The sequence below is a fragment of the Alligator mississippiensis genome, chromosome 1 (genome assembly GCF_030867095.1).
Source record: "Alligator mississippiensis isolate rAllMis1 chromosome 1, rAllMis1, whole genome shotgun sequence".
Lineage (NCBI taxonomy): Eukaryota > Metazoa > Chordata > Crocodylia > Alligatoridae > Alligator > Alligator mississippiensis.
The window spans coordinates 206,435,565-206,463,194 of NC_081824.1; the positions used below are offsets into that span (position 1 = coordinate 206,435,565).

The 27,630-nt window shown below is 42.7% G+C and overlaps 1 protein-coding gene across 3 annotated transcripts in view; it reads left to right on the plus strand.

Annotated features, from left to right (window-relative positions):
• The first annotated feature begins 704 nt into the window (after positions 1-704).
• The window catches only part of C1H2orf73 (chromosome 1 C2orf73 homolog), a 36,616-nt gene continuing 9,690 nt past the window's right edge, over positions 705-27,630 (plus strand). Inside the window, exons 1-3 of one of the 3 annotated variants that reach the window (XM_019500845.2) lie at positions 705-779; positions 12,291-12,504; positions 14,059-14,212. In XM_019500845.2, coding sequence (XP_019356390.1) covers positions 12,322-12,504; positions 14,059-14,212 — 337 coding nt within the window. In that variant the 5' untranslated portion in view covers positions 705-779; positions 12,291-12,321. Of the gene's footprint in view, positions 780-5,665; positions 5,824-12,290; positions 12,505-14,058; positions 14,213-27,630 lie in introns of those variants that run through there. The other 2 variants (XM_006274450.4, XM_059719377.1) reach the window with 2 other exon arrangements.

Sequence of the window (27,630 nt, forward strand, 5' to 3'; positions counted from 1 at the left end):
CAAATTACATGGGATAAAAGTCTTGCTAATAAATAACCTGAAGCAACCAATTAAACACATGTAATGAAAACAAATATTCAGCAAAGAAAACAATGCTACAGCTGGCTAGCAAAGAATACATAAATAATTTTTCAAATTACTCAGTTTTTAGTGTCTATTTACCAGACCTTAATATCAACCCTTATCAATCCTGGACTATCAAATTATATGCATATAATTGTTATACAAGATTAGTATCCATAGATTAGATTGCATGTGTGATTGTTTCACCTGCATTCTACCTACTAATTCATCTCTGCTGGAAGCACTGCATCCCATTTCAAACCTCAGAGCTCCTTTCAGATAATATGCCAGAGAGATTTGTTTTCACTCTAGCATAAAATTTCAGCTCTTTCTTAACTCTCATTTTTGCCCACCAAAGACCTATGCAGGTAAGCATATGAAACCTGAAATTTCAAGTGAATCAGTGTGAAAATAGCACCAATAAACAGCTTCAAAGAAGTCCTACATTTTTCATTCAACATACATGACTGAACCCAAGTCCAGGATGGCTAGGATTAGGGTTTCATGGGCATTTGTTTTAATTGACCTGCTTGGCTTAATGGAGTCATCCTAAACGTGTGCCAATAAGCCCTTCATGCCAAACATAAACACGGATTTTTCACCCATAAGCATTTTCAAATGACAGTAACATTTATTATCATTATCCCCATTTTACAGATGGGAGACTGGCATGTAGAGGTCAAATGGTGACTCAGTGACAAAGCTGGAAGTAAAAGGTAGGTCTCCAGTATTCTAATCAAAAGACCACACACACATGCATGAGTACACCCTCTCTCCTAAAACAGATAGTTTTGATTGATCAGTAACTTCCATCCTGCCCTGTTTATTTTCATCTCCTTCCTCTCTGTGCTGTAACTCAATGAAAAGCTTATTGCTGAACCAAGGCATTAACTCCCTCCCTTCTCTAATCTCTCCTTCTGCTCTGATTCCCTTTCTTCTTAAGTGAGGCTAGGACATCAAAGGGGGTGAAGCAGAGAGCAGCAGAGCCTATGGACATCTCTCCACTTCCCTTCAGCCAGAAGGCTTGCTTGGCTAGCTGTGCAGTGTGAAGTGGGAGGCACTATTCTACTATCCCCTGGTCACCTCCTCCATGATGCAACTCAACTCCCCAACACAAAGTTGGAGCATAATCCACAAATGAGCCCCAAATGAGCCATACCTGGGCCAAAGAGAAAGGCAAGTCATAGCTATCTAAGACATTCAAAACTTGACCAGGGTTCAGAGACAGGATTTGCATTTTACACTGTATCCAACCTAAGTGGGTAGGCTACACCGTGATAGACTATGCTTCTTTATACTTGTGATAGTTCCTAGATCTGGGGGATTAGAGAGAGTTATCAGATTTGGTAACAGTTTGCCTTATTTCATGTAAATACAGATGACTGCATTGTGTAATTCTGAAATATAGACAGAATGCTCTGCTTTGAGTTGCTTTCTTTCTGCTCTTCAATAGGATTACTTTGCACTAAACTTGATATTTCATATCCTAATGGCATATTCCAAGGGAATCTCTTCCATCAGTCTCCTCTCACCTCCCTTGAGTCTGAGATCAACTAGAGTTTGGTAGTCTGCAAACTCCCAGAAATCCTTGCAATTCTCCTCTGACACTTGCCTCTGAATTTTCATTCAGTCTTTCACCACTGATCAGGATGTAACTTCCTTTCTAATGCTGCACCAAGTACAGTCTCAGTTTCTGTTTCCCTACCAACCTCTTCTAGCACTTTTGCTGTAGGTGATAGCAACAGCTAATGTCTTTAGCTACTCACTGGTCACATCTACACGTTTATTAATGCACATTTACTTTAGTACTTGCTTAATGAAGTACTAAGTAAATGCACAGTAACTACAGTTACTGCATAGTAGCACCAGCGAACACCTTTTTAGTGATACTACTGTGCAGTAGCCTAATAATACTGCACAGTAAGGTATTAGCACTGTCCATGCTGTGACATGTTATTGCACAGTTATTAGGCTACTGCGCATTAAGCGCCTCGTGTAGATGCGGCCATTGTAATGTAGTTACAGCTTCTCTATGGATTTCCTGCTTTCATGGTCACACCATGCTGGGTATTTGGGGGTGATGTTCCATGACAGTGTCAAGCCACAGTGGGATTGTGTTAACCACCCATGCGAAAAAGAGAAAGTGTCTGTCTAGCTGAGTAAAACAAATAAGCATGTTGAAAAATACAAGCTGGAGGTGGAGATAAAAGGATAAGAAAACTGTTCCTCAAGAACTTCTGTCCCTCACTTCAAAGTCCTTTCTTGCATGCAAACATTGAGTTTTCTTTATTTTCACATAACTGTAGCTTCAGGAAAATGCTGGCACCCCCCACTCTGCTTGGATCAGTCCCCTTTTAGTGACATAAGATACATCTCCTGTCACTCTCCCAGGCTGCTACATTGTAGAGCGAGGTCATAGAGGGGTAAATTGGAATGGCCAAGTTACAAATCCTTTAAACTCTGCGCTTATAAGGAAAGCGCTGACACAGCCATCACTATAGCAATACATGCACCACAACTATAATTATGTAAAGATAAGGGGTAGTTCAGGATAATAACAGTCTGCAAGTGCTGATTTGAGGGAGCTTTGTTTGAGATGGCACACAAGGAGGAGGCGAGCACCTTTCTACTCATTTGAGATGAGTGAAGCCACCACTAATTGATCAGAGCTAGCTGATTTCTATTTGGAGGTCTTTGCATAAAAGCTTGTTTGTGATTTTTTTTCTGCAGGCAAATAATGAATTTTCATCTGGTCAAACTATCCCTCCCTATCACTATAAATAAATAAGCATTTAACATCAATTTAAAAAAATCTTGTGTACACATGGTGGGGGAAAATAAGCTTCTGGTTTGACCAATCAAATTAAGCTTGGTCAAATCAAATTAAACTCCAGAGGCAGGCTAGTTTAACCCAAGAAAAGCAAACTATTAACCTCCTAAATCAATTATATCCCTTTGTTATTAGAACTTTATTTACAGCTTTGTTGTTATGACTTTATTCCTTTATATTTAGTATCCTGCTCTCTGCAAGTCCATTCACAGCAGGTGACAAAGTAGGCTGTAGCCTATGAAAGCTTATGCTGCTCTGAATGAGTTGGTTTATAAGGTGACACTGTGCCTTGCCTTCTGCTGTTGTTATTAGATATCTAATACAGTTTCACAGAGTTCTCCACACCTAAAAAGAAAACTCTGGATCCATACTCACATCATGTATCAACTGAATGAATAGCAAACATTTGGAAAAGCAGGTGCCCCAACTGATTACCTTCCTGCTTGCTAGAAGGAAACAATATTTGAACCAATCTAACCAGGATGACAAAATCCTTCCATAAGGCTATTCTAAATACCTAAGGCTATACCTAAATACCCTCTTAGCTAATCTATTTAGTTTTAGTTGTACCACGGGTGTCATAAATGTCTTTTCCTTGCAGGTCAAGGTGTTAAGTTCACGTAGTGTGTAGGTTTACAGTTTCCAGAATTTAGATTTTTAATTTGGAGTGCAGAAGGCAGCTGAACTCTAAATCTTAAAATAACAATTCAGAACAACTTTGTCCCAGATGGAACCCAAATCTGGGTGACCAGGTGAGAGCATCCAATGTTGAATTTAGAGCTGAAGTTTAGTAAAAGGACAAAAGACTCTTGTTACAGTTGAGTGGGGAATCTGCTTAAAAAGCTGGTGCTGTCACCCATCAGGAAGCTGAACTGGTGTTGGACATAGGTTTTAGCTCTGGGTTCCCTTGAACTGGTGGTGAAATAACAGTTACCTTTCTACAGTGCTGTTTGACGGAGTCATCAAGCGTTAAAAAAACAAGAAAGAATTCCCTGAAGCTGCCTTCAATGCTTTTGTCTGGTTTAGATGTTTTTCAACACTAGTTCAAATGACCCATTCAGTTTCCCTGACAGAACCTAGTTATGAGTCTGTCTTGTCCCTTTTTGGCAGGTGTGTACAGGGGGGGTTGACTCTGTGGCAGTGTCTACCCTGGGGAAATTTAGAGTGAAATCCAGCAGGTGAGCTGATAGTGGATCCCTACTGCAAGCCAGACTCTAGAAGCTGGAGTTATTTTTACTTCCCCTGCAGTTAGAGTTGTGTTTTTCATGTCTGACTAAAATACTGGCTATAAGACAGGATGCTTATCTATGCTGGGGACCAGATTCTCCTTTCTGAGTAAGTTATGCTTGAGGCAGATACCGGGTGGGAATGATGGGGGTGGGGAGAAGCCACCAGTACTTTGACCATGAGGTGAATTAACCTTAATGCCGATTCAGCCCCAAACAATAACTACTCTACATACTCAAAGCCAAGATAAGGTTTATTTCTTTGCTTAACATGGAGGGGAAAAAAAGCCTTGTCTTGGATTTGAGTACCAGGGCTGGGACCTGATCTGCCACCATCACTGCTGCCTGGTCAGGGCCAGGGTGGCTCAAGGTGACTTGTGTGACAGGGGAGGGGTCATTTCCTAGGGGCCATTTTCTGCTGGATTCATAGCATCTTTGAGCTAGTTGAGTGATGAGAAAGGACCCAGATTATGATTGTAAAATCAGAGAATGAAAGAAAAGGGGTGTTGGAAGGGACCTCAGGAGGTCACCGAGTCCAAACCCCTGCTCAAGGCAGGACCATCCCCAACTAGATCATCCCACCTGAAACTTTGTCTACCTGAGTCTTAAACACCTTCAAGGATGGAGATCCCACCACCGCCCTGGATAACCTGTTCCAGTGCTTTATGACCCTCTTAGGGAGAGAGTTTTTCCTTATATTTAATCTAAATTCCCCTTGCTGCAGCTTGAGACCACTGTTGTCCTGCCATCTGCCACCACTAAGAACAGGGCAGCTCCATCCTCTTTCCAACCCGCCTTCAGAGAGCAAAGGCTGCAATCAAATCCCCTCTCCGTTTTCTCCTGTCAGACTCAGTAAGCCCAGTTCCCCCCACCTCTCCACAAGGCATGTGCCCCAGCCCCCAAACCATGCTCGCTGCCCTCTGCTGGACTCTTGAAGGCTGCTATTAAATGAATCCCCCCTCACTCTTCTCTTCTCCAGACTCCCCTGGCTTGCTCCCAGGGCCTTCTGGCTGAGGGCAAGCAGACCCTGGGGGCATCTGAACCCCAAGCCCAGGGCCTGCAAGTAAGATGCCCACCAAAGATTTTGGGACCATCTGAAGCCCCCGGTGCGGGTGGAGGGTGTCTGCCAGTAGTAATGGTGCGGGACTCGGATTTGGAATTAGTTTTGGCTCATTTGGCCTTGGACACAAATTTAAAACAAAATCTCTTCTCCAGACTCAATAAACCCAGTTCCCTCCGCCTCTCCTCATTAGGCTTGTGCCCCAGCCCTGCCCCTGTGCTTTACTCCCCTCCTAGGCAGATTCCCCCCGGGCTCGAGGCCCCCCTCAGAAAACACCGGCTTGTCACTCGCCCTGGCTTTATTTTCCCTGTGGGAAAAAACAACCAGCCAGTAGGAAGCTGAGAAGGGACACGGGAAGTCCCTTTCCCCCTGCCCCTTGCTGAGGGGAGCCGAGCACAGGCGGCGGGACGGGCCGGAGCAGCTCAGAGGGACGGAGCGAGGCCGAGGGGCGGGGCGGGCCCCCGGGGCTCCTAGCAACCGCGCGGCGCGGGTCGCCTAGCAACGGGGCGGTCACAATGGGCCGCGTTCCGAGCTGCCCCGGGCTCAGCGCGCGCCGCCGCCCGCCCTGCTCCCGCCGCCGCCATGTCCCACTGGCAGCCCCCCGTGATCCCGGCCATCCGCAAGAAGCGGGGCCCGCTGCGCCCGTAAGTGCTGCCCGGGCTGCCTGAGGGAGGGAGGATGCCTCTGCGGGGCTGCCCTGCGGGCACCTGGGGATGGGGGGAGGGGACGGGGCACGCAGCCTTTGCTTCGCCGGGCATCCCCCTGCCAAGGGAGGACCCAGCAGCCTTACACTCCTCAGGCGCCATGGGGGAGGTTGCTGGTGTGCCATGTCCCGTGGATACCACTGTAGTGGTGTGCAGCCAGAGAGCCTGGTGCCAGGCACTGTATGAGAGGAGCTGGCCAGATGCAAGGGGTGCACAAGCCTTTTCCCGGTTGTGTTATGGCAGGAGTGGCAAAGATGCAGCTCGCAGGCCACATTTGGCCCCCAGTGCTGCTTCTGGGTCCAAGTTCACCTGGATGCTGCATGTGGCACACATGGGACCAGCCGCACGTGCACGGCCCAGGATCTGAGCCCCACACGCCTTCCCCGTGAGATTCTCCGGGACTGTGTCAGTTCTGGCCAGTCCAGGACATGCGCCCACTCAAGTTGATCCTGCATTAGTCTGTGTCTATGCTGCACCCTGACACCCCTGGGAGGCCACTCTCAAGCTTCCACGTACACATACCAAACCTGGAAATGAGGCGCTGAAGCTGTTCTGGGGACACCTCTCAAGCACATCAATCTTTTTATGTGTCACACTATGCACAGCAGCGCTCACTAGTAAAGAAAAATGTTGCTAACTTCAGTCACTTCACCTTACACATGGTGATATTCGGCTTGGGCAGCAGAGCTCTGGTAGCAGGAGAAGGCAAGGCACGTAGCAAAGTATGATTTATCTCTTCCGTTCTTTCAGGTTCTGCTTAGTTCTAGTGTAACCACAAATAATTAGAAGTGTCTGATTGCACATCCATTTAGGAAGTCCAAGTTGAAGGAGCTTCTCAACCAAGTGACTTCAGATCTTACAGAATAGCTTTGTGTTGGCCCTGCACCTAGCCTACCACTTTTGGGGCCAATGCGACTTATTTGTGGAATTTTGAAAGGGTCTGTTATCGGGCTTGCAATGTTCTGGCCTATATTCTGGCAGGTGCGGGCCGTAAAAGAAACATTACCAGCCCCAGGAGCAGCCTGAATCTGAGTGGCACAAGCTCACATAAAGGCCACTGTTCCTAAAGGTTGCAGGATTCTCTTGCCACTTTAGCGGCAACTGCTCTCGAGCCATAATAAACTGGTTTAACACACAGGTTAGGTGATGGATATAATGAGGCAAAGAATCATCTGCTAGAATATTCATGAGCAGATTATCAACTGGGGTTCCTGTGCTTGATTATCTGGCTTCAAAAGAAGTTGTCACTATAATCCCAATGATTTAAAAAAGGGAAGAATTCACAAAGTAGGGCAGAATTAATAAGGCTGAGAGAAACTTTGAGCCCATCCAGAGAATAATCTTCTGGAGTGACTATCCCTGTGCATGTGGGTCACAGCTGTGACAGTATTTGTCTTTCCCCTGATTTCTTTGAAGAGCTCCCTGTGGGAAACAGCTGGGCAGTGGTCAGTTTTCTGTACAGCTGGACTGGCTCACTGAGATACCTACATCAACTCCTCTAGCCTCAGGGAGCTTTCTTTGCCAACGTAATACAGCTCCAAACAATCTGGTCATTCTGCTCTGCTATTTCCTCAGTAGCTGGACTCCAGAAATTAAGGAGTAAGTTCACAAGAACATGGATCATGATTGCTTTTTAGCAAAAGTTAATGGATGTGTGAGAGGTATAGAAGTTGAAATCTGCAAAATTTAGCCACATGAGAAACACATAGAAGTCACTGATGTCTGCAGGACTCTGCGGACTATGAAGATTAACTTCATTGCCTGGACAGGTTGGACAAATGGGCAGAAAACAATAGAATGTGATTTAACAAAGAGAAATGCAAAGTGCTGCACCTAGGGAGGAAAAATGTCCAGCACACCTACTGCCTAGGAAATGACCTGCTCGGCAGCACGGAAGTAGAAAGGGATCTTGGAGTCCTAGTGGACTCCAAGATGAACATGAGTCGTCAGTGTGACGAAGTCATCAGCAAAGCTAACTGCACTTTATCGTGCATCAGCAGATGCATGACGAACAGAACCAAGGAGGTGATACTTCCTCTCTATTGGACACTGGTCAGACCGCAGTTGGAATACTGCGTCCAGTTTTGGGCGCCACACTTCAAGAGGGATGTGGATAACCTGGAGAGGGTTCAGAGAAGGGTCACTCATATGGTTAAGGGCTTGCAGGCCAAGCCCTATGAGGAGAGACTAGGGCACCTGGACCTCTTCAGCCTCCGCAAGAGAAGGTTGAGAGGTGACCTTGTGGTTGCCTATAAATTCATCACGGGGATGCAGAAGGGAATTGGTGAGGCTCTACTCACCAAGGCGCCTCTGGGGGTTACAAGAAATAATGGCCATAAGCTAGCAGAGAGCAGATTTAGACTGGACATTAGGAAGAACTTCTTCACAGTTAGAGTGGCCAAAGTCTGGAATGGGCTCCCAAGGGAGGTGGTGCTCTCCCCTATCCTGGGGGTCTTCAAGAGGAAGTTAGATAGGCATCTGGCTGGAGTCATCTGAACCCAGCAGTCTTTCCTGCCTATGCAGGGGGTCGGACTCAATGATCTATTGAGGTCCCTTCCGACCCTAGTATCTATGAATCTATGGTGGGGAAAGTGGCCAGTAAAAATAGACTATGCAAGACTTTGGAACAGAAGTTAAAGAATAAAAAGCAGAGGTAAACAGAAACAGGACAAAATGGTTAAGCCCTCCTAGCTTTGTGCAACGTCACCTCTAGCTTAGGTACATACCTGAGTTGTGCACCCCTGGTGTAAAAGGTGGCAACCCTATCCACACCAGATCAGACATGCTATAGATGCTGTTATATCATGGCCTTATATACACAGCCCTTCTTCCAACATATAGCACACATTAATCTGTAAATATAAAATCCCCTGGAAAATTGAGTGTTGGGGTACTAATTAAATTTTTCAGAAGTTAGGGGGTACTTGCTACCTAAAAGGTTGAGAAATACTGCTCTGGACAGAAGAAATGTGATAGACCCATATGGGATTTGGTAAAACATCTAATACAGCGACACAAGGGAAATTATTATTTAAACTATGTGAACGTGCTGACTGTGCACATGAGAATCTAAAGTTATTTTTTGTTGAATCTGTTAATGGCAATCTCCATATAGCTTGTACACGTGTAGTTCCCTGTATAGCTTGTACACTTGTAGTTGGAGTAATTTTATTTCAGAATGTCCTTGGAAAAATATAACAGGGACTGGTAGCAGAATTTTAAGCTGAATAAGGGACTAGTGAAAGGGGAGGCAATGCAGGATACTGAGAAGAGGAGTGTTGTGTTGGAGGGAAATTGTCAAGTGGAGTTCTCAAGCACTGGTCTTGGAAATAATCTTATGTAATGTTTTCATTAGTGACATTGCACATAAAGTAAATGTGTTAATGACATTTGCTGATGACACTAAGTTGGGAAGTATCACCAGGACAGAGGATTGGGAATACCTTACAAAAAGAATCAGATAGCCTTGAAAGCTGAAGTGTAGAAGTGGGATGAATTTAATGCTACAAAATGCAAAGTCAAACACAGAACTAAAAGCAGTGTAGCCGCACTACGGTGGTGTTGCCAGCAGGCTCATACACACTGCTTCTCAGCTAAGAGAGAAGAGCAGAGATTGTTAACCGAAATGTAGTCTGACACTAATGCAGCGACTTTACTTTTGGTCCTTCACCGAGCATACAGTTCTAGTCACACTGTTCAAGAATGGAGAATTTGTATTGCAGCAGGCTTGGCAAAAATGACTAGGATTACCAGGGGAATGAAGAGCCTGAAATTAAGGCCATACTTGCATGGTAAATTTACTGTGCCAGGCAGTGGCACCCTCAAACATGCTGCACAGCTCCAAGCAGCGACTCTATGGCTCAGTAGGCAGGTGAATTAGCATTGAAGAATGACGGTGCCAATTAGAGCAGCTCTGTGCTAATTAGCCCATCTATGGAAAGGACTGTGTTGCTTCTGGTTTAGTCTGCCTGAAGCGGCACAGTGTACTTGAGGGCATCACTGCCTTTCACAGTAAGTTTATATCAGGATGTTAAAATCCAAGGAGAAAGAGCAGCTCTTTTAACATAAAGACAATGTTTAGATGCAAAGAAATCGGAATAAACTGGCCATGAATAAATTTAGGCTGGAAATTAAAAGAAGGTTCCTAACTATCTGAGGAGTGACTGGGGCAAGAAACCTAACTAGTTATAAAATGGAACTTGATCAGTTTGTGAAAGGGATTATATACCATCACTGCCTATGATATCAGGATACTGTATTCATTGACCCAAGCAGTCCCTTTGAGTTCTATGTTTTTAAATGAAGGATTGTGCAGGAAAGGAAGGAAAGATCTAATCCTGATTCGTTTTTGTTATACATTAAATGCACCTGAACCAGCCTTTAGCAAAACTACTAGAATTCATAAACATGGGTACTCAGTAAACACAGCCCTAAACTGCCAAGTGCTGCTAAAGTTACAAGTCAGCTTGTTACCAAAGTAAAGGCTGCACTCCTCCAGTCCAATAACCAATTAGTAAATAAATAAAATTAAAGAAATCGTTGGACAGTAAATGGATGAGATGCATAGTATGAAACTAGGTTGTAAACACCTCAGACTACTGAGCTAATTCCAGTTGTAATCAATGGAGAAATAGTCACTGAGTTCTGCAGAAGCTGGGTCAGATTGCAGGAGAGAGACTGTCTTTTTGTTCTGGGTTTGTACAGTACCCAGTACATGGTAAGCTTGCAATACACAGAACAGTAGAGTATCATCACAAACTCCTCCATGACTGTTTCAGGCTGGACATAAGGAAGAAGTTCTTTAGTGTCCAAGCCCCCAAGGTTTGGAATAGACTGCCACCGGAGGTGGTTCAAGCACCTACTTTGAATGCCTTCAAGAGACATTTGGATATCTATCTTGCTGGGATCCTATGATCCCTGCTGACTTTCTGCCCTTTGGGCAGGGGGCTGGACTGGATGATCTTCTGAGGTCCCTTCCAGCCCTAATGTCTAATGTCTATGAAATCCTGTGCAGGACCTTAGGCAAAGCCATAATGCTAACAAAATTATTAGTAGTACTGTTTCAGTGGAAAAAGGGAGATTTTTTTAGTGCCCAAATGCCATGGCTTCTCATTGACTCCTTATTTATTGATTACCCTGAGTCCACTGATTAATTATATAAGTGATTGACATCATTTGGTATCATTACCTGTATTTGGCAGCTTATTTTCTGTTCAAGACCTGAAGCTTTGATGTGAGTAAGGTTAATATTACTTCTTTTGGAAATGGATAGTTTTGGTTTCCAAGAAGCCATTTTTATGTCAAAATATTGGTCATATCTAGTCAATATGTTGCTTCTCTAATAACATACCAATCCTTATATCATAGAACTGTTTCTGAGGTACTTGGGCAGGTTTTGGTTTTTGTTTTAATAGAATGCTATTTTATTTTATTACTTTCATGTTTAATTAATGATAATTTGCCTTCTGGAAATAGAGATGAAACTGGTAGGAGCAGAATGAAACACTACAGGGAGAAAGGGAAGGAAGGGGGGGAGCGTAACTAAGGTCATCAGCATGCTAATGATATTGTTGGCTGTGATCAGAGATAATATCACCAAAGGGAGAGCATAAACAGAGAAGAGTAGGAGACTCAGAACAGAATGTTCTGGAGCAGCCGCTGAGAAAGGAGTCAGGAAAGGAAGGTGATTATCTTAAGATGCTACGGAAGATTGATTAGATAAGTTGGAAAAAACCCATTGGAGAGTAGAGTAAGGAAAAAAGAATGTGCCAAGGTGATAGAGACATAAGTGAGCTATTGATTAGTTAAGAAGGATAAGAATAGAAGTCAGCCGTTTGGAATTAGCTACGAACAAATCATTAAGAATGCTTGGGAGGACTGTCCTGGTAGACTGGCCTGAGCAAAAACCAGATTAGGAAGGATCAGGAATAGAAGGTAGAACATGTAAAGGAGCTGGCCTCAAGCATTTGCAACACAAAATAGTTTTGTGCAGACTGTATCAAGTTAGAGACATATGTAAATATTTAAAGGGAAGCAGACCTGAGATGCCAACTTTCATATTGCAACAATCTAATGTTGTACAAATATTTGACTAGCCAATTCTGATTTCTTCAGCATGCATTGGGACTAACACTGAGTTACACTTATCCAAAACTAGTGAGTGGGAAGAAGCATACCATAGAAGTTAAATTCTGTTGCCATGTACACTCATGTAATCCCACAGTAGGTGCAGTGAAATCAGATCCTGCAGTTACAATAGTGAGTGAAATGGGATTTAAGCCTGTTTAAGTTCTTAGCAGATACTATTTTCTTATCCTGTTTTATGTGATATAAATAGATTAACTATCAACACGTTATAGCGTTTGTATGTGAAAATAGTCATGTCTTGGTCTTCTTTTGTCTTCCAGCCCAGATACCTCTAGAGTATTTTATCGTGATATGCCAGAGCCAGTTAAGAGGCTAGAAAAGCTCAATAGAGAAAACAAACCGCGTGAGCCACCATGTTCACCAGAGCAACGCAATCATCCATACCCACGTTATGCAAAAGTCATTGACTGTGATGTCAGGTTCTTAAATGAACCAATAGTCTATATGGAAACCAAACCTACTATGAAAAAAGAGGTGGGATCATTTGGCATTATCTTTCCAACGAATATCATACTCTAAATAATATATACCTCTATGCAGCATGAGAGAACTACATTAAATAGCACTAAGGATCTGAATTGAACCCCATCACAGTAAGAAAGTTCAGAATTAAGTCTTAAAACTCTCTAACTCACTCTGCTGTGCCAAGGCATGGCGGTGCATATGGCATGAAGACCAGTCACAGCATGAAGATACCTACAATAGTCAGGCACAAAGAAGTGTTAGGAAAATCATAAGTAAAGCTTGCTTTTGTCAGATGCAGTCAGTCTTAGATTTACTTTATCACATGTAGTTTCTGGTTTGATTTGTGTATTATAGTTAAAGGAAATTGATTTAAAGGTGTGATTGTCTATTTCATTTCTAGGAAAGTGACCCTTAGACAAGGTGAGCACAAAGCTGATGCACCTCTTAAAACAGCATGAATGGGTAACATGATAACAGTGTACTGGCTCTTTGCACAGGGGGGAATTTAACTCTAATCTAATGATTTAATGTTGCAGGGGACGGATTTTGAACCTTATCAATGCTGAAGAGTGCTTTGGTCTGTGAATTGTCTCATTTAAGTAAGGTGCCTCTCAGCATCAGAAAGTGTGTCACAGTATGGTAGGCTAAGCAGCCACATTGGAAGAAGGTTAGCTGTTTAAACTGTTAAATAGCATGTAGGAGTAGGCTTTCCTGCCCAGTGCAGAGGAACGAGAAGCTTGAACTCCAGAAGGAAGAGAACAAGCCAGGTGTCATCTTGCTTGATAGTTTAAATGGCTAGTCTAACATGGCTGCTTTGCAAATGTACTGCATTTTCGTTCTTTCTGCATAGGTAAAATGGTTCTGATCAGTCCTGCGGCCTGTACAAATGGCAGATAACATTTTAGAGTGTGGTTATGGAATCCTTTCTACGTGAGCCGTCTGATAAAATGCATTGAGTCTCTCCATAGTGCCAGGAAATAATCAGATACTCTCTGGTTGGTTTAGCAAAAGGGTGGTTCATTTTGGGTGAAATTTACCCCCAGTCAGAGTGTCTGCATAGGCACTCTGCTACAATAGTGACTATCCTCAGCTTGTAACATGAGCTTTTAACATGTTAGACAGGTTTCCCTCTGCACTGGGGATGTTGTTGCCAAACATGTGAATGTTAGAAACATTTTTTTCCAGGTTTGGTTTTGATGTGCCACAATGGCCTCTTGTAAGAGTGGTGTGAGAAGGCAGTTTGTACATAATGATATACCTGACATCTCACTTTCCTAAATCACCTGGGGAAGCCCCAGAATCTGAGAGACAGTTAAATGGTGTTTATATGAAGGAAGAATAACAGTGAAAAACAGAAGAGGGGGAAATAAAATGAGACTGTATCATATTTAAGAGTAGGCTGGTTAGGGTCAGTGTTAGGATCCAAAGTAAATAAAGCAAACATGGAGCTAGCAGGAGAGTTAAAGCTCTGTGAGATCTGAAAAGATGTTATAGACAATGTAATGACAGTTCACACTTAAGGGCATGTATAGATTTTCATTTCTCTTTCCTTTGACTTTCAAGGATCATTGGTGGCCAACTGGTAAATCCCATATACAACATTATAATCCATCTTATGACAGACAGACCACCCAAAGAACTGATTTCCAGAACCCAGCCTGTAAGTTAACTTGTCCACCTAAATACATCTGTAAAATACCACCATCATGTGGAATAGGTAAGTACCTTTTACTCATATACCAAGTTAGAAACTGTTATCAAGCTACGATTGAACAGTGTACAACTTTAAATAGCATTTGCAAGTAGGTACATCCCTGTGGTATGACTAGATTTCTTTATACTCAGAATAGGAAATAATAAGGGTATTTTGGTATGAGGTACCATACAACAGTATTTGTGTCAGTGAAGTCCATGGAGTTACGTTGGGTTTACAGCAGTGTAACTGAAAACTGAGTCTCTCTGATTATCCAGCTTTTCATCCACCCATCCTGCATTCATTGCCATGAAATTTGAACAATGATCTGATGAATGCTGACCATTGAAGAACAACCACTATCTGTAATGCATGCAAATGCATGCTGACTTTGGCTACCTCTCTTCTTCAGTGCAAAAACATGGACTCTTTCAGGATATGGAAATGATGAAAACTTATAGTTTTTAAATATGTGTTTGGAAACTGTGTTTGGAAACTGTGTTTAAATATGTGTTTGAATTATTCTCATTATTTCCAAGAATATTTGGTATTTGTAATTTGGGTAAATACTTCTATTAGAAAAGAGCTGTCTGCTCTGTATATTCTTTATTTGTTAGTTGATCACGTGGCTCTTCCCCCAAGGAGTTTTTTTGTTGCTGTTTTTGATGCTCCCTGAATGACTACACCTTATCAACAGGAGAGCAGCAAAGAGCAAATTAAATGGAGGGCTGTTCCAACTGTGCTTAAAAACTGAAGTAAATATCTTCACTTCTCGGCCTTTTGGCCCAGATTAAGTGTAGTTCTTGGCATCTTGTGGCGGCACCTGAATCTCAAGACTTCCAGGCTTGGGTCTGCACGTAGGATGCCTGCAAATGGATTTGGGAGTATCTGAAGTCCCAGGGTGAAAGCCTGGGACGAAGGATGCTTGCTGGTTGTAGTACCATCATAGTGTCTAGAACGATTGAGTTCTGCCTGCTCAATTGGTATGGTTTTTGGAATGATAGAGTTCTGCTCAATCAATATGATTTGGAACCGATTTGGCTGATTTGACCTGGAACACAAAATATATTATTATTAATAATAATAATAATAATAAAAAAAAGTATCTTCCTTTCCCTTTTCTCCATCTGTCTCCAGAACAACTTAATAATAAAAAAGAGTCTAGACCAAATGTTCAAAAACTGCCTGAGTGGACTCTGAAGCCATCTCATGCCACATCATCATAGTGACTGGTGCTGCATTCTCTGGCCACAGGGTGAATAGGGTTCTAAGACCTCCATAAAATCAGTCTTAAACTGAGGAACAAAAGGCAATCCACAGTGTGCTCGGTACAGAATAGGAGACCTGCATTGAACTGCCTGGCTTTGAGAGCAGTTGTTCATTTCAGGGCTGGGTCTATATGCTCAGTGGTACTGTGGTAGCAGTGGCAGAGCTGTCCTGCTGCTGTTATGATTAAGGTCGCTTATTTTTACTCTGACAGTGCATTTAACACCAGGTGCCCTATTACATTTTCTGATTCCATCCATATTTGTTATAAAGGCGCAACTGATCCACAAACCAACACCCTGACTGAATATTCTAGGATCCAAGGAGATTGCTGCTTACAGCTGGATGGTATTCAAAGGCACCATAGACAAGAACGACAAGAATTTAGCAGAAGTCTTGAGGAACAGTGATGTCAAAGTGCTACAGCTGAACTGTATTGCTTTCACTAGCAAAGACCAAAAAAAGCCATTTTAATGCCAATTTAAATGTCATAAAACAACAAAGTATTTTCTGTTTAACAAATCAGTGCTTTCACTCTACTGACCTTGCTAATGTTAGTGAAAGATTTGCATGAAGTAAAAAATATATTGGTCCAGATGTCATGCTTTACAGAGTTTCTATAGGCCAGTGAGATACCAGGACCTGAGTAGTCTTTAAACATGGTGAGGGGATTTGCCACTCGGAGAGTCACAATGGACTCTGCTCTCTGTACATAGACTCAACAGCATAGGTCAAGAATGCCTCGCTTTAGCTTTATAGAGCACAGAAAAACTACAAATCCCTCTGCAAAAAGTCAGAAATTGTACAAGAAAGCATAGGGAGCACAGTGCCTCTTCTCCACTATTCCCCCTCCACTAAGAGGAGGGAGGCAATTCCTTATTTTTATCCTGGCATGGGGAAGTACTTCTCACACAGGCATTCCTCTCCTCTCTGGCTGGGGAGATGGACTCAGCAAGAGAATCTGGAGTTGGGGAATCCAGAGAATCTGCTGAATAGATTGAGTTCTCACCAGCAACAAATGAAAGAAGTGGTGTCTTTTCTAGGAATTTCCTCATCATTTTTCTTCTAAAGTGAGATCCACCAGCCTGCTGGCTCCCTCCCTATAGGGTGAGGGAGAAAAGAGATCTATAGTAATCAGTCCCTTCTTTCATCTGGAGGGAAGCATAAAAAGATAGTATATAATATCCATATGCAAAAATCTCACTCGGAAACAGTGGATTTCTTTTTTGTTAGATTCTCTATCATTGTCAAGTTTAAAAGACTTCAATCTACTGGAACCGTGGTGGGATCAGAAAGCACATCCTGGCACCCAGTTTCACACATGCATGTGACATGCTTACATATGTACACATGCAAACACACAAACCCTGTCCTTGGCTGGTTATGCACTTTCTTGGGGTATGAATTATTTTAGGATGCATTTCTTTTCTGATTCCCAGTCTTTTCTCCTTGCCACATTCCACTACCTCCTGATACAACATTGTATCACAATATGACTTGAAAGCCCACAATACCATCCAATCAAAGTTGCAAGCTCTTAGTTTACATGTTTGAACTACTTTGTCAAATGCTGTTCTGAAGCATGCTGGACTCTGCTATAGGTACACCATACCTATATAACATGGTATATCAACATAATGAAATCACTTGGGACAAAGAATGAAAATAAATACTACATCCAATTAAAATGCAAAGTCACTTTCATTTAGATGGGCCTGTGATTATAACCCTAATTCAGATTCAGTCAGTAATGCCTCTGTTCTTACTAAAAGTACCATGGCTCTTTTATTGACTTTTATTGTTAATGTCAACCCGAAGAGACCATACCCAGGAGTGCCTTTTAAGTTTGTGTTGAGACTGTGGTCATCGTAGCTCAGAGGTAAGAGACCTGCCTACTGTATGACCACCATCTTTGTTTTTCCAGGGATTATATATATTTGCTGACCAAGCTGTTTAGATTATAAGAGTTAAGGTCACAGCCAGCGATGGTATGGTTGAAGATAATGCAGTTGGCTGAATACTCTTGGGTATTTTTAAAAAGAAGACTTACTTTTAATATTAATGCTCAGTATCATAATATTATTACATAGTGAAATAGCTGCTATCATACCACGACAAGTTCTTGTTTTTGCTTCTTTAAACAGATTTGCACTGACCAAAGCTGGCCAGTACCAAAAGGAAATTGGTACAAGATTTATTCATTTTTAAAACAATGTTTTCAGTAAGCTACTGTGCAAAATTTAGCTCAGTGGGCCATAACTCATGGCTCATGGGGAACAGGACATTGCTCAAGCCACAGGAAATTTAAAAACTAATGCTGAGGTTGGCAGGGAGAGCAGCATATGATATTGATTCTGCCACATTACTTGCTCACTGTTGCTGCCCATAGGCCAGTGAAAGTAGGGTACCACCATTTTAACTTGGAAACCAGGTAAAGGAATATCTGAGGGTGTATTCCCTAGTCTCTGAAGCTTTGGCTGAGAATTGGGGCTGGGGAACTGTCAAGGAGTCAGCTAAAACTCTCTGATTCTCTCTCTTCCTTAGCAGAAGTTGGGGCAGCCTATGAGATTGCTCCAGTTTGTACCAGCTAGGCTGGTCTCCAAAGCTAAGTACAGACAGTCAAAAAGCCCGAGGCTGAATTGATTCAGTCTTTGAAGATTAGCCTAAACTGCAGAGATTAAACTGAGAAGCAACTGGACACACATTTACTTCTGATTCAGGAAATGCAGCCACATGCTTGCAGTGGCTCAGGGCAGAAATCAGGGGGCACTAGAGCTCACCTTTAGCTGGAATGGACTGTGTGTTTGCTTCCTCCTCCTGCTGTCCCCAAGGTCTCTGGGATTTGCAGTCCAGAATCACAGTAACAGGACTCTGTAGGGTTGCTCATCACTTCCTCTGTTTCCAAGGCCTCTGGGATTTTTTTAGAGCAGATTGTCCAATCCAAATATTAACAAAGCTCCAAAACAAATGCCATTTTGTCAAGTTCTGAGTGACACTGTCCAAACGCCAATATTAACTGAAACTGTGAATCTGTCTTATTCATCTCGTAGGTGTACAAGATAAACAGAAAATGAAATGCTTGATCCTGGTCCCTGCTACACCTGCTTTGTACCACTAGTGTAAGGTGGCCCTACACAGGTTGGGTCAGGCCCTTAAAAAACTTCCCCTGTGTAGAACGATCAATGGGCAGTGCAGAGCAGCTGTAGCAGCCCATGGGTAACTCCTCCCTTCCCCAGCTGCCAGTGTGGGATTATGATTGGGGTGAAAGGTTGTGACTGGGACTGTCTGGGCTTCCAGTGCTCCCCAGCTGTTTTAACAGTTCTGTGGGCCATTGGCAGTTGGCACAGTCTACAGTGAGCTTCACCCGGGGACCAGATTTCTAGGGACAAGAGTTCCAGAAGTGAGGGACTGCAAAGGGCATCATTGTATCCCTTTACCCCTAAAACTGTACTAAGTATTACTCAGCTGCAGCCAGGGGACAGATCCTCAAAGACAGACTCAGTAACTAGTCTATGAGAATGTTCATACCAATTTCATTTTATCATCTGATCATTCTTTTCCATCAACCCACTTAATTACCCATGGTCTTTGGTATTTCAGCTATGCTATACCAGGCCAAAAATGAAAGTGCCCTTTGTATGGCACATCACCCAACAAATGTCTGGCTACCATCCATAGTCAGATTGACAAATATTCCCCCTGCACCAGAGCTGTATCTGTTGAAAAATAATTGTTCATGTCTGGTTTTCCAAACCAAAATGAGTTGGAGGCCTTGATTCTTTCATCTTGTACAGCCCATATGTGTTGCATCAAAGGCAAATTGGCTTCTCATTAGCCGTCTATCAGGTTTCATGTGACTCATGACACGTTTTATATACACAGATAAATCACATTTCTTAGAAAGTAGTTTGGCAGTGGAGCCATTCTGTATAATAAAATGTACATTTTTAGGATCATAAATGAAGATGTGTTTTAATGACATAAGTAGTACAGGAAATAGGAGGAAACTGTGAATCAGTTCTATAGACTAGACACTCACCTGTTATGAATAGGAATAGCTTTAATAGGCCTATGCTAATTTATCCCTATCATACAAGTTTATTTGATATTAAAAAAAATAAGTCCGAACAAGCAAGGATTGAGTTCATCCTGCTGCTCTTTTAGCAGCCCCTGCTCTTACTGGGTGCATCTACATGTGCTATTAATGTGCAGCAATAAACTCCAGAGCTGTTCAAGCCAGAGTTAACTGCTCCTGGGCTCAGCATCTACATGCCCAGGACTGCAGTAATTTGAGCTGGAGCAGAGGGAGTCAGCCCTGTGCTTTGGCGGGTGGTGTTGGGTAGCAGAAGGCTGACAGGAGCCAGGGGTCTGGCCCCGAGCTGGCTGGGCTGACCAGATACAATTTGTACCCCACAGTCACTATCTACACAAGTGTTTGACTGGACTTAATGACTCTGCAATAAGATAGTACTGTCCCCAACAGTACTATCTACTGTGAAGTTAATTAGTTTACCTGCGCACATGTAGATGGTGCACTTTACTGCTGAGCTAATTAGTCAACTCTGCAGTGCAAATGCATGTGTAGATACACTGAGTGAAATTATCTTGCTAATTTAATTTGTAAATGTTGTCCAGTTTGAATAAGATCTGTACAGCCTAGTCATACAGTCTTTATTGGTGTTTATTTTAATCTGTAGCTTCTGTATGGGATGACTTAGAAGGTTAAACACTCAAAGCAACAGAGGGCAAGTCAGTTAGATGACTTATCCAGGTGCTAAAACCCTCTTCCACCCTTGGAAAAACCTATCCACCCTGGACCAGGCATCAGTTTGGATTGGTCATGTGTTTTGGAAACTTTTCTAATTTAACAAAGTTACTATAGATCTGTGCTATGGAATTCAATACCTTTGTCAGACATGACAAAGCACTCAGTCTATTTTTGTCATGCAGCAAATCCTTTTTCCTATTGCTGTGCTATTCAGGGCCAAATCCTGCCCTAGATACACTCTCACTACCCTTATTGACTTATATGGAAGTGTTGGGAGGTGACTGAGGGCAGGATTTGTCTTTAATCTAAGCATTTAAGATGCAAATATTTTCCCCACCTTATAGATCTGGAACTGATGCAGATGCTTATAGGCAACTTACCTTGTTAGATACTTATGTCAATTCTACTTGGCACCCATCTGCATCTAAGTGGCTATATATATACCTTTGCAAGTCTGGCCCTTTGCAACTTGCCTAGAGTCTCTCAGGGACTGTATGGCAAGGCTGGGACTTGAACTTTAATGTGCTGAGTCTGAATGCATGCAGTGCTTTACTCACAAGGACAGCCTTCACCTCCCCCACTATATGGGGGATTTTGCTACAGTTAGTTGTTATGGGGTGTTCTTCCCCATTCTTCTTTTCAGAATTCCTGAAAAATAAATTCAATAGATTACAAATTGTGCATCAGATTTCTGACACACCAGATTCAGGGTAACATTTTTCACAAAATCCTAACTGACTGAGAAACCTAAGGCCCATTTTCAAAAGTGATTTGAGCACTTGGAGCCTAATTACATGGACTTTCAATGAGACTTAAGCTAGGAGGGCCAGAGTTACTTACCTACTTCACTCGGAATAGGTTGCAAGTCTAACCCTTAGGCCTTTCAGAAATGCCATCCATTGCCTTTATGGCAATTTTTTCATCCTGTTACCTTCTTTCAAGAGAAAAGCAGCTTCTGCAAGGCTCCTGGGAAATGCTTTCAGTGCACTTCACGTCTGATTCTGAGCTCACAAATGCTGCTCAGGGAATGCAGCAGGGTCAATACTGGAATGTGCAGTTGAAGAACCCAGCCCCGTATGGCCTTCTTGCAAGCTCTTCAGGGTTGAGGCTGCCTTTGTTTCTCTGCACCATATGGTGCAGATTACCATGTTTGTGCTAAACAAAGGGTTTAAAAAGTAAACATTCCCTGTCTTCTCATCAGGAGGCTTTCTCCCTGCTCCCTTCATGTGTAGTCTAAGCACAGGGTCACAATGTTAACCACACCTTGACAGTAAGGGTCCTGCTGATTCTTCATGGGCCTTATGCCAGCCTAACCTGAAGCAGATGAGGTGACACTGTTATCAAAGCACTGTCACGGGGTGTAGCTGCAGGCCCAGGATTTATTATTGAATCTTCCTGCCCCACTTCACTTGTTGAGGGGGCAGAAGGTCTCTGGGGGTACCAGCTGGCAGTGCTCCACTGTACAAGTTCAAATCAAGGCTTTAGCCACTGTGACTATCAAGGTCATTGTGTTTAGCTAGAAAACAGCATCAATGCTGCTCTGTGAAATGCAGCCTTCTGCTAGAGAAAGGGTCATGCTATGCAAGGCATGTAATGTGGTCTGAACAACCAGTGCTGGCTGAGATTTCTCTTCTCACTGGTTGGAGTGCCAATATTTTTGCTTCTCCTCACAGAGTGGAAGGGCAAAGGGGAGTCCAGTCTTTAGAGGGGTGCTCAATAACACTTTTTACTACAAATAATGAACTGTTTTGGATGATTGCTTGTGGGGATATTGTCAAATGCCCGGAGCACGTCATCCCCAATCACACTATTGTGCTCATGAGGCAAGCAATGGTTTCCAGGTGTTGGCACATTCATTGTTTTGAAGTTGAGCCAGTTGTCTGCCTGGATTCAGCTACAGCATCTAGAAGTGATGGAAGATTATACCTTGGAACTGGTATGTTAAATGGCTCTATTCCATAAAAGGTTATATATGCTGAGCTGTAACCTAGGAAGTAATGTATGGTTCCCATAAGTCTGCTTTTATAGAGATAGGAAAAAAATGGTCTTTTTTGCTACGTATATGACAGTTTCCCTCTGCCCCCCCCCCCCCCCCCCCCCCCCCAGTGTCCAGGAAACAATAGCTAATGTTTTCCTATGTGTTATCATAAGTGCATGGGCTATTGCTTACTGAGGCTGATAAGGATTCTTTCTACCTGTTCTACCTCAAAGGCATTTTAGCAGCTCACATATTTAACAGAAGGTAGTCTGTTTCTAACTCTCAGGTTTGGAGCTCATTTGGTTTCTCCTACTTGTGAGTTTTATTTGTGTAAAGTTCTCCAGCCAGAATGCGCCTCTGTCTTCTGATACCTTTTGAAATATTCTCCATGTTACAGGGGTATAGGTTGTTGCCATGTTGGTCTAAGGACACAGCAGATAAGGTTCTTTGGTTGAATCTGATATCTTTTATTAGACCAACTTAAATAATTAGGAAAAAAAATGTTAGCAAGCTTTCGGGTTTAAAAACCCTTCGTCAGGCTGAGGAAGTCTTTGCAGTTGGAGTGCGTGCTCTTTCTCAATGGAATGAATAGATTCCATCCAGGAAGAGCACACACCAACTACAGAGACTTCCTCAGCCTGATGAAGGGTTTTTAAACCTGAAAGCTTGCTAAAACATTTTTTCCAACTATTTACGTTGATCTAATAAAAGATATCAGATTCACCCAAAGAACCTTGTCTGCCTTTTGAAATATTCTGCACCCAGATTCCCAACTCCACCCATTCCTTTGCAGAGTGTAAGCTACATTTGCTGCACAAATGGATTAGCCAACCCCATGCTAAGTTGTAGTCACCAGATTCACACGCTGCACTAATGACTCTTGCTGCATCAAGAGTAGTAGGATTTACCCACTGGAGAGGATACGATATGTGTTTTACTCCATGGAGTTTCCATGAATGCCTGTGAAACCTTGCCACAGTAGGCAGTTTAACATGTGACAGAGGCTGCTGATTCCATTCATCTCCCAGCTCTCCCTATCTACTGATCCCAGTATCATTCATTTCTGAGACCAAGCTTGGCTGGTGAAGAAAGACTGCAGTCATCTTGTGCTGATGAATCCCTTCTATGTGGTCTTTCCACCAATTGGAGCCCTTTGCTAGGACCTGTACCAAGTCCTACCAGCACTGAACCTATGATGACTAAAGTACATTGTGAGGCTAAATCTCCACTTCTCTATTTATAGAGTACATAGTTGTGCACATACAGGTTTGTGAAGTACACTCAGTGCCATCTAAATTAATATTGCCTCCCTGCCCAAATCCTTAATTCAAGTCTAAATGTCTGCCTGAATCTTGCTAGATCTTCCCATAAGGTGCTTTGACACGTGATCCAGAGGTGGAGGGGTGCGCTTTAAATTGAGTGGCTCCAAAAGGCATTCTAATTAAAGTGCAGCGTTTCATGTATCAGTGTCCCTACGCTTCAAAATGGTGGTGGCAGCACTTTAACTAAAGCTCACTGAATGCTTTAGGGGGGATCACAGGGATTGTGGGAGCAAGTAGGGTCTGCAGGGGGTGGGGATTAGAAGGTTAAGCAGATCCACAGGGAGGATCGGGAGGGATCAGTGGTCAAGCAGGGTCTATGGTGAGGATTGGGAGGATTGGGGGGGGCAAGCGTGTCTACAGGAGGAGTGGGCAAATTAGGGGAAGCAAGCTGGGTCTCCAGGAGAATTAGGGGGCCTAGCAAGATCCATGGGGGGTTGGTGGGGACCGGGATGGTTTGGCAGGATTGGGTTTACACTGGGAACTATACAGATCTGCCTTGCCAGACCCAATCTAAGTTAGAATACCTCAGAGGTACAATTAACTTAGATCAAGTCAGCCATTTTTAGGTCAAGCTAACCTTCCTGAACTTCTGTACAGTTCACATTTAGATCCCTAGTTAGGTCAATCTAACTGGGCGAACTAAGTAAGATTGGGTGGCCATTTTTAATGCGATCTAACCTTTCCCTAACCTCCCTGAATTTCTTGGGAATATTTTTATTTAGTGTTTCATTTTCTACAGAAGTATTGTATAATTTATTATGAATGTAGTTTTGCTAGCAAATATTCCAGTAGAGTATTCATTAAATAGTATATATTTCTAATACAGGACAACTGTAATATAGTATTTTACTGTATTAATACTGAAACAAGCTATTTTGAATAATGTATTAAATACATTAGGGAAAAAGAGTGAATACTTTATTTGACAAATACCTTGGTCTCCTGAGTAATGTATTTGAGGCTCAGCTAGAAAAAAATTCAACAGAGATGCTATTAATGAATAACATTTTTCCAGTAGAATTAAACCTTATTACTAGAAAAATGACACCTTTTGGGACTCTAATGAAAATATCCTTTCCATATTTTGTTGGCTAGAAATTAGATAGTAATATAAATAATCTCTTTTTGCTTTGCAGAAATTCTATAGTGAGCTAATATATTAACTTTTGCTCAACTGTAGCAAGAACACAATCTACTTAATTAATGATATTATGCATATTCACAGTTATTAGCACCTGAGCTGCAAGCATATTCATGCTATGGATGAGCTCCTGTTATCTTACAGTCACGTAGAAAATACCATTTCCTTATATAAATTTATTTCATTGGTTGAACTCCCAGATTCAGTTATTAAGTATTACTAAAAGGACCCAGACGTACCATTCATACCTACATTGAAACACATGCAGTCTCTTTACCTAAAGAAATTACTATTATTTCTTCTAATTACATAGTGTACTTATGAAAAAGGTTATAGTAACTCCCAGCAAACCTTAAAAACACAGGGATCTGTGGAAGCTACAGTTGTGCACGTCCCTGGCAAGTATATCACAAACATTTCCATACATATATTTGCAGTTTCCTCAAACGGACATTTTTTCTGGGCTTCTTCAGAATCTGAAAAAAACTACAACAGTGCTTTGCTAGGTATTTGTCACTCACGTGTTAGCGTGCTTTACAGGCTCTGATAATTCTCTAAACGTTCAGCATTCCTGTTGGGTAGTTAAGTATTGTTTCTCCCGTAGCTAGGGAAAGAATAAGAATCATGGCAAGTTAGGGTTGGAAGGGACCTCAGGAGATCACCTAGTCCAATCCCCTCCTCAAAGCAAGACTATCCCCAACTAGATCACCCTTGCCAAAGTTTTGTCAAGCTGGGTTTTGAAAACCTCCAAAGATGTAGCTTCTATCACTCCTCTGAGTAACCTGTTCCACTGTTTTACTACTCTCCTAGTGAGAAAAATCTACCTAATATCTAACCTAAACTTCCTTTACTGAAACTTGAGACTGTTGCTCCTTGTTTTGTCAAGAGAAGTTTTGTAGCAGACCTAAGGTCACACAGCAAATCAGCAACAGAGCAGTAATAGTCAGTAGTATAATGAAGCAGTGTGGAGTAACTGGAATGGAGTTATGGGGGTCACTCTCTTGCCCCCACATCTCTCCCACACCCTGCACCTTCCCTGCAGTGGCTCTGGCTCCCTGCAGTGGCTCTGGGCAGAGAAGCAATGGTGTTGCATGGTGCAGAAGCAGTTGATGGTGTTTCACCTCCTATTTTGGCCGATGAAAACTGGTGGTATTTTGGCTCTTCAACTTGCATTTTGTTCGCAAAAAAACAAGTGACATTTCCCCAGCAGCAGCAAACCTCCAGCTGTTGGCCCTGCAGCGTGTGCTGCTGCCTCCCAGGGCACCAAACTAGCCAGTTACACCTCTAGGTTCCAGAATTTCTAGGCTTCTAGTCCACTCCCACAATTAGTAAAATTGCTTCCTCTTCAGGTCTTCTTAGTATTGCTAACTCATTGCTTTTAGCACATTAATAAACTTCAGTATAGCTGCTACTAGTTTGTGCCGGAACAGTGGATCACCCGTGCTAGCTGGAGCCTCAAACCCCCAATAACTACAATCTAGCTGACAGAGCTGCAGCTTGCAAAAAGAGTGGAAGATTCATTTAATCAATAGTCTGTATATAATCAGCTCATCAATGGCTGGTGTATCTGGCATCTGAGCACTTAAATATGGAGTCAGAATTCACCTTACGTTGACCTTGCAGACCAGATTACTGACCTCCATTTCCATGTCTACTCAGTTACATATCTTGTTTCCTTTAATAGGATTCTAACAAAAGACTCTCTGTTATCATCCTTGTGCCAGATTTACCCTTTGCCTCCAAGTGGTGCCTCCAAACACTATTTTTGCACTGTATAGCATGTTATCAAAGGATAAGTCACTGCTGTAACTGTAACTCATGTAGATGTACCCAAGCTAGTTTTAAACTGTCTAGCTGAAGTACCGCTAGCAGTCCAGCCACAGCAACACTAAGCTTGGCACAAGTGAATTCCTCATGTGCCTACTTACTTTCTTCAGCAAGTTTTTTAGCCCACACCATTCATCATACTACCATGACTACACTGCTTAACAGTGACTAAGGTAACTGGTTTAAAGGTAGCTTAGTTATGTTTTCAGTCTTGAAGTCAAAGTAGGCTTAGGGCAAGTCCCCAGATATAATTCTGTTGGTGCACTCAAATAAGTGCCCAGGTGACAGCCCTAGAGACTCTTTTTTTTCTGTTTAATCCCCTGAAGTGATAGAGTATGGGTAGCACCAGCACAAATTCATTCACACTTCCCTGCCCATATACTTTGATTATGATGAGAAGGGACTACCTCTAGGTTTGAGAACACAGTTCATCCCCATCACACCATTCTTTCCTTTCCCTCTTATAGTTTGAATCCCTTAGGCCCCTGCCATACATTAACTTAAAACATAATTAACTAGTTAATCACATCTTAAGTTGTGATCCGGCCACATGTTCAATCAGTTAATAACATGATAAAACAAGGAATAAACCAAAAAGTTATTCCACAAAAAATGTTTAATAACTTTGTAGCTGGTTCCTATCACACCATTAATTGAAAGAGTGGCCTGGTGTGCCCCTGTCATTAGCTGAGGGGGCTCCTGGTCATGGGAGCTTGCTGCTTGCTGGTGCAGGGGGAGCCTGGGATTGTGATTCTGGGCTCTCCCTGCACCATCAATAAGGCATGATGGGATATGATTCCTGTGGCAGAAAGTGTGATGGTGGGATCGCGCATCAGATCCTATCACACTTATACCGTTACATCTGGCAGGGACCTTAGGCCCAGTACAACTCGGACAGAACTCAACAGGGTTCCTTCCATTAATAACAGCAGCCGCTGATCAGACCCTTATTCTGTTGATGTGCCTGTAACTTTCTGTCTGTGGGGCAGAGCTGTACTGCTACCCAGCATGTCCACAGGTAGCAGAATGACCTGCAAGGAAGTTTAGCTGTGAAATAATCAGGGGTAACTTTGTCATGGACGAAGCAGCAGCAGCACCACCAGGATGTGGTGAGGACAACAGATGACAAAGGTTTTCCTC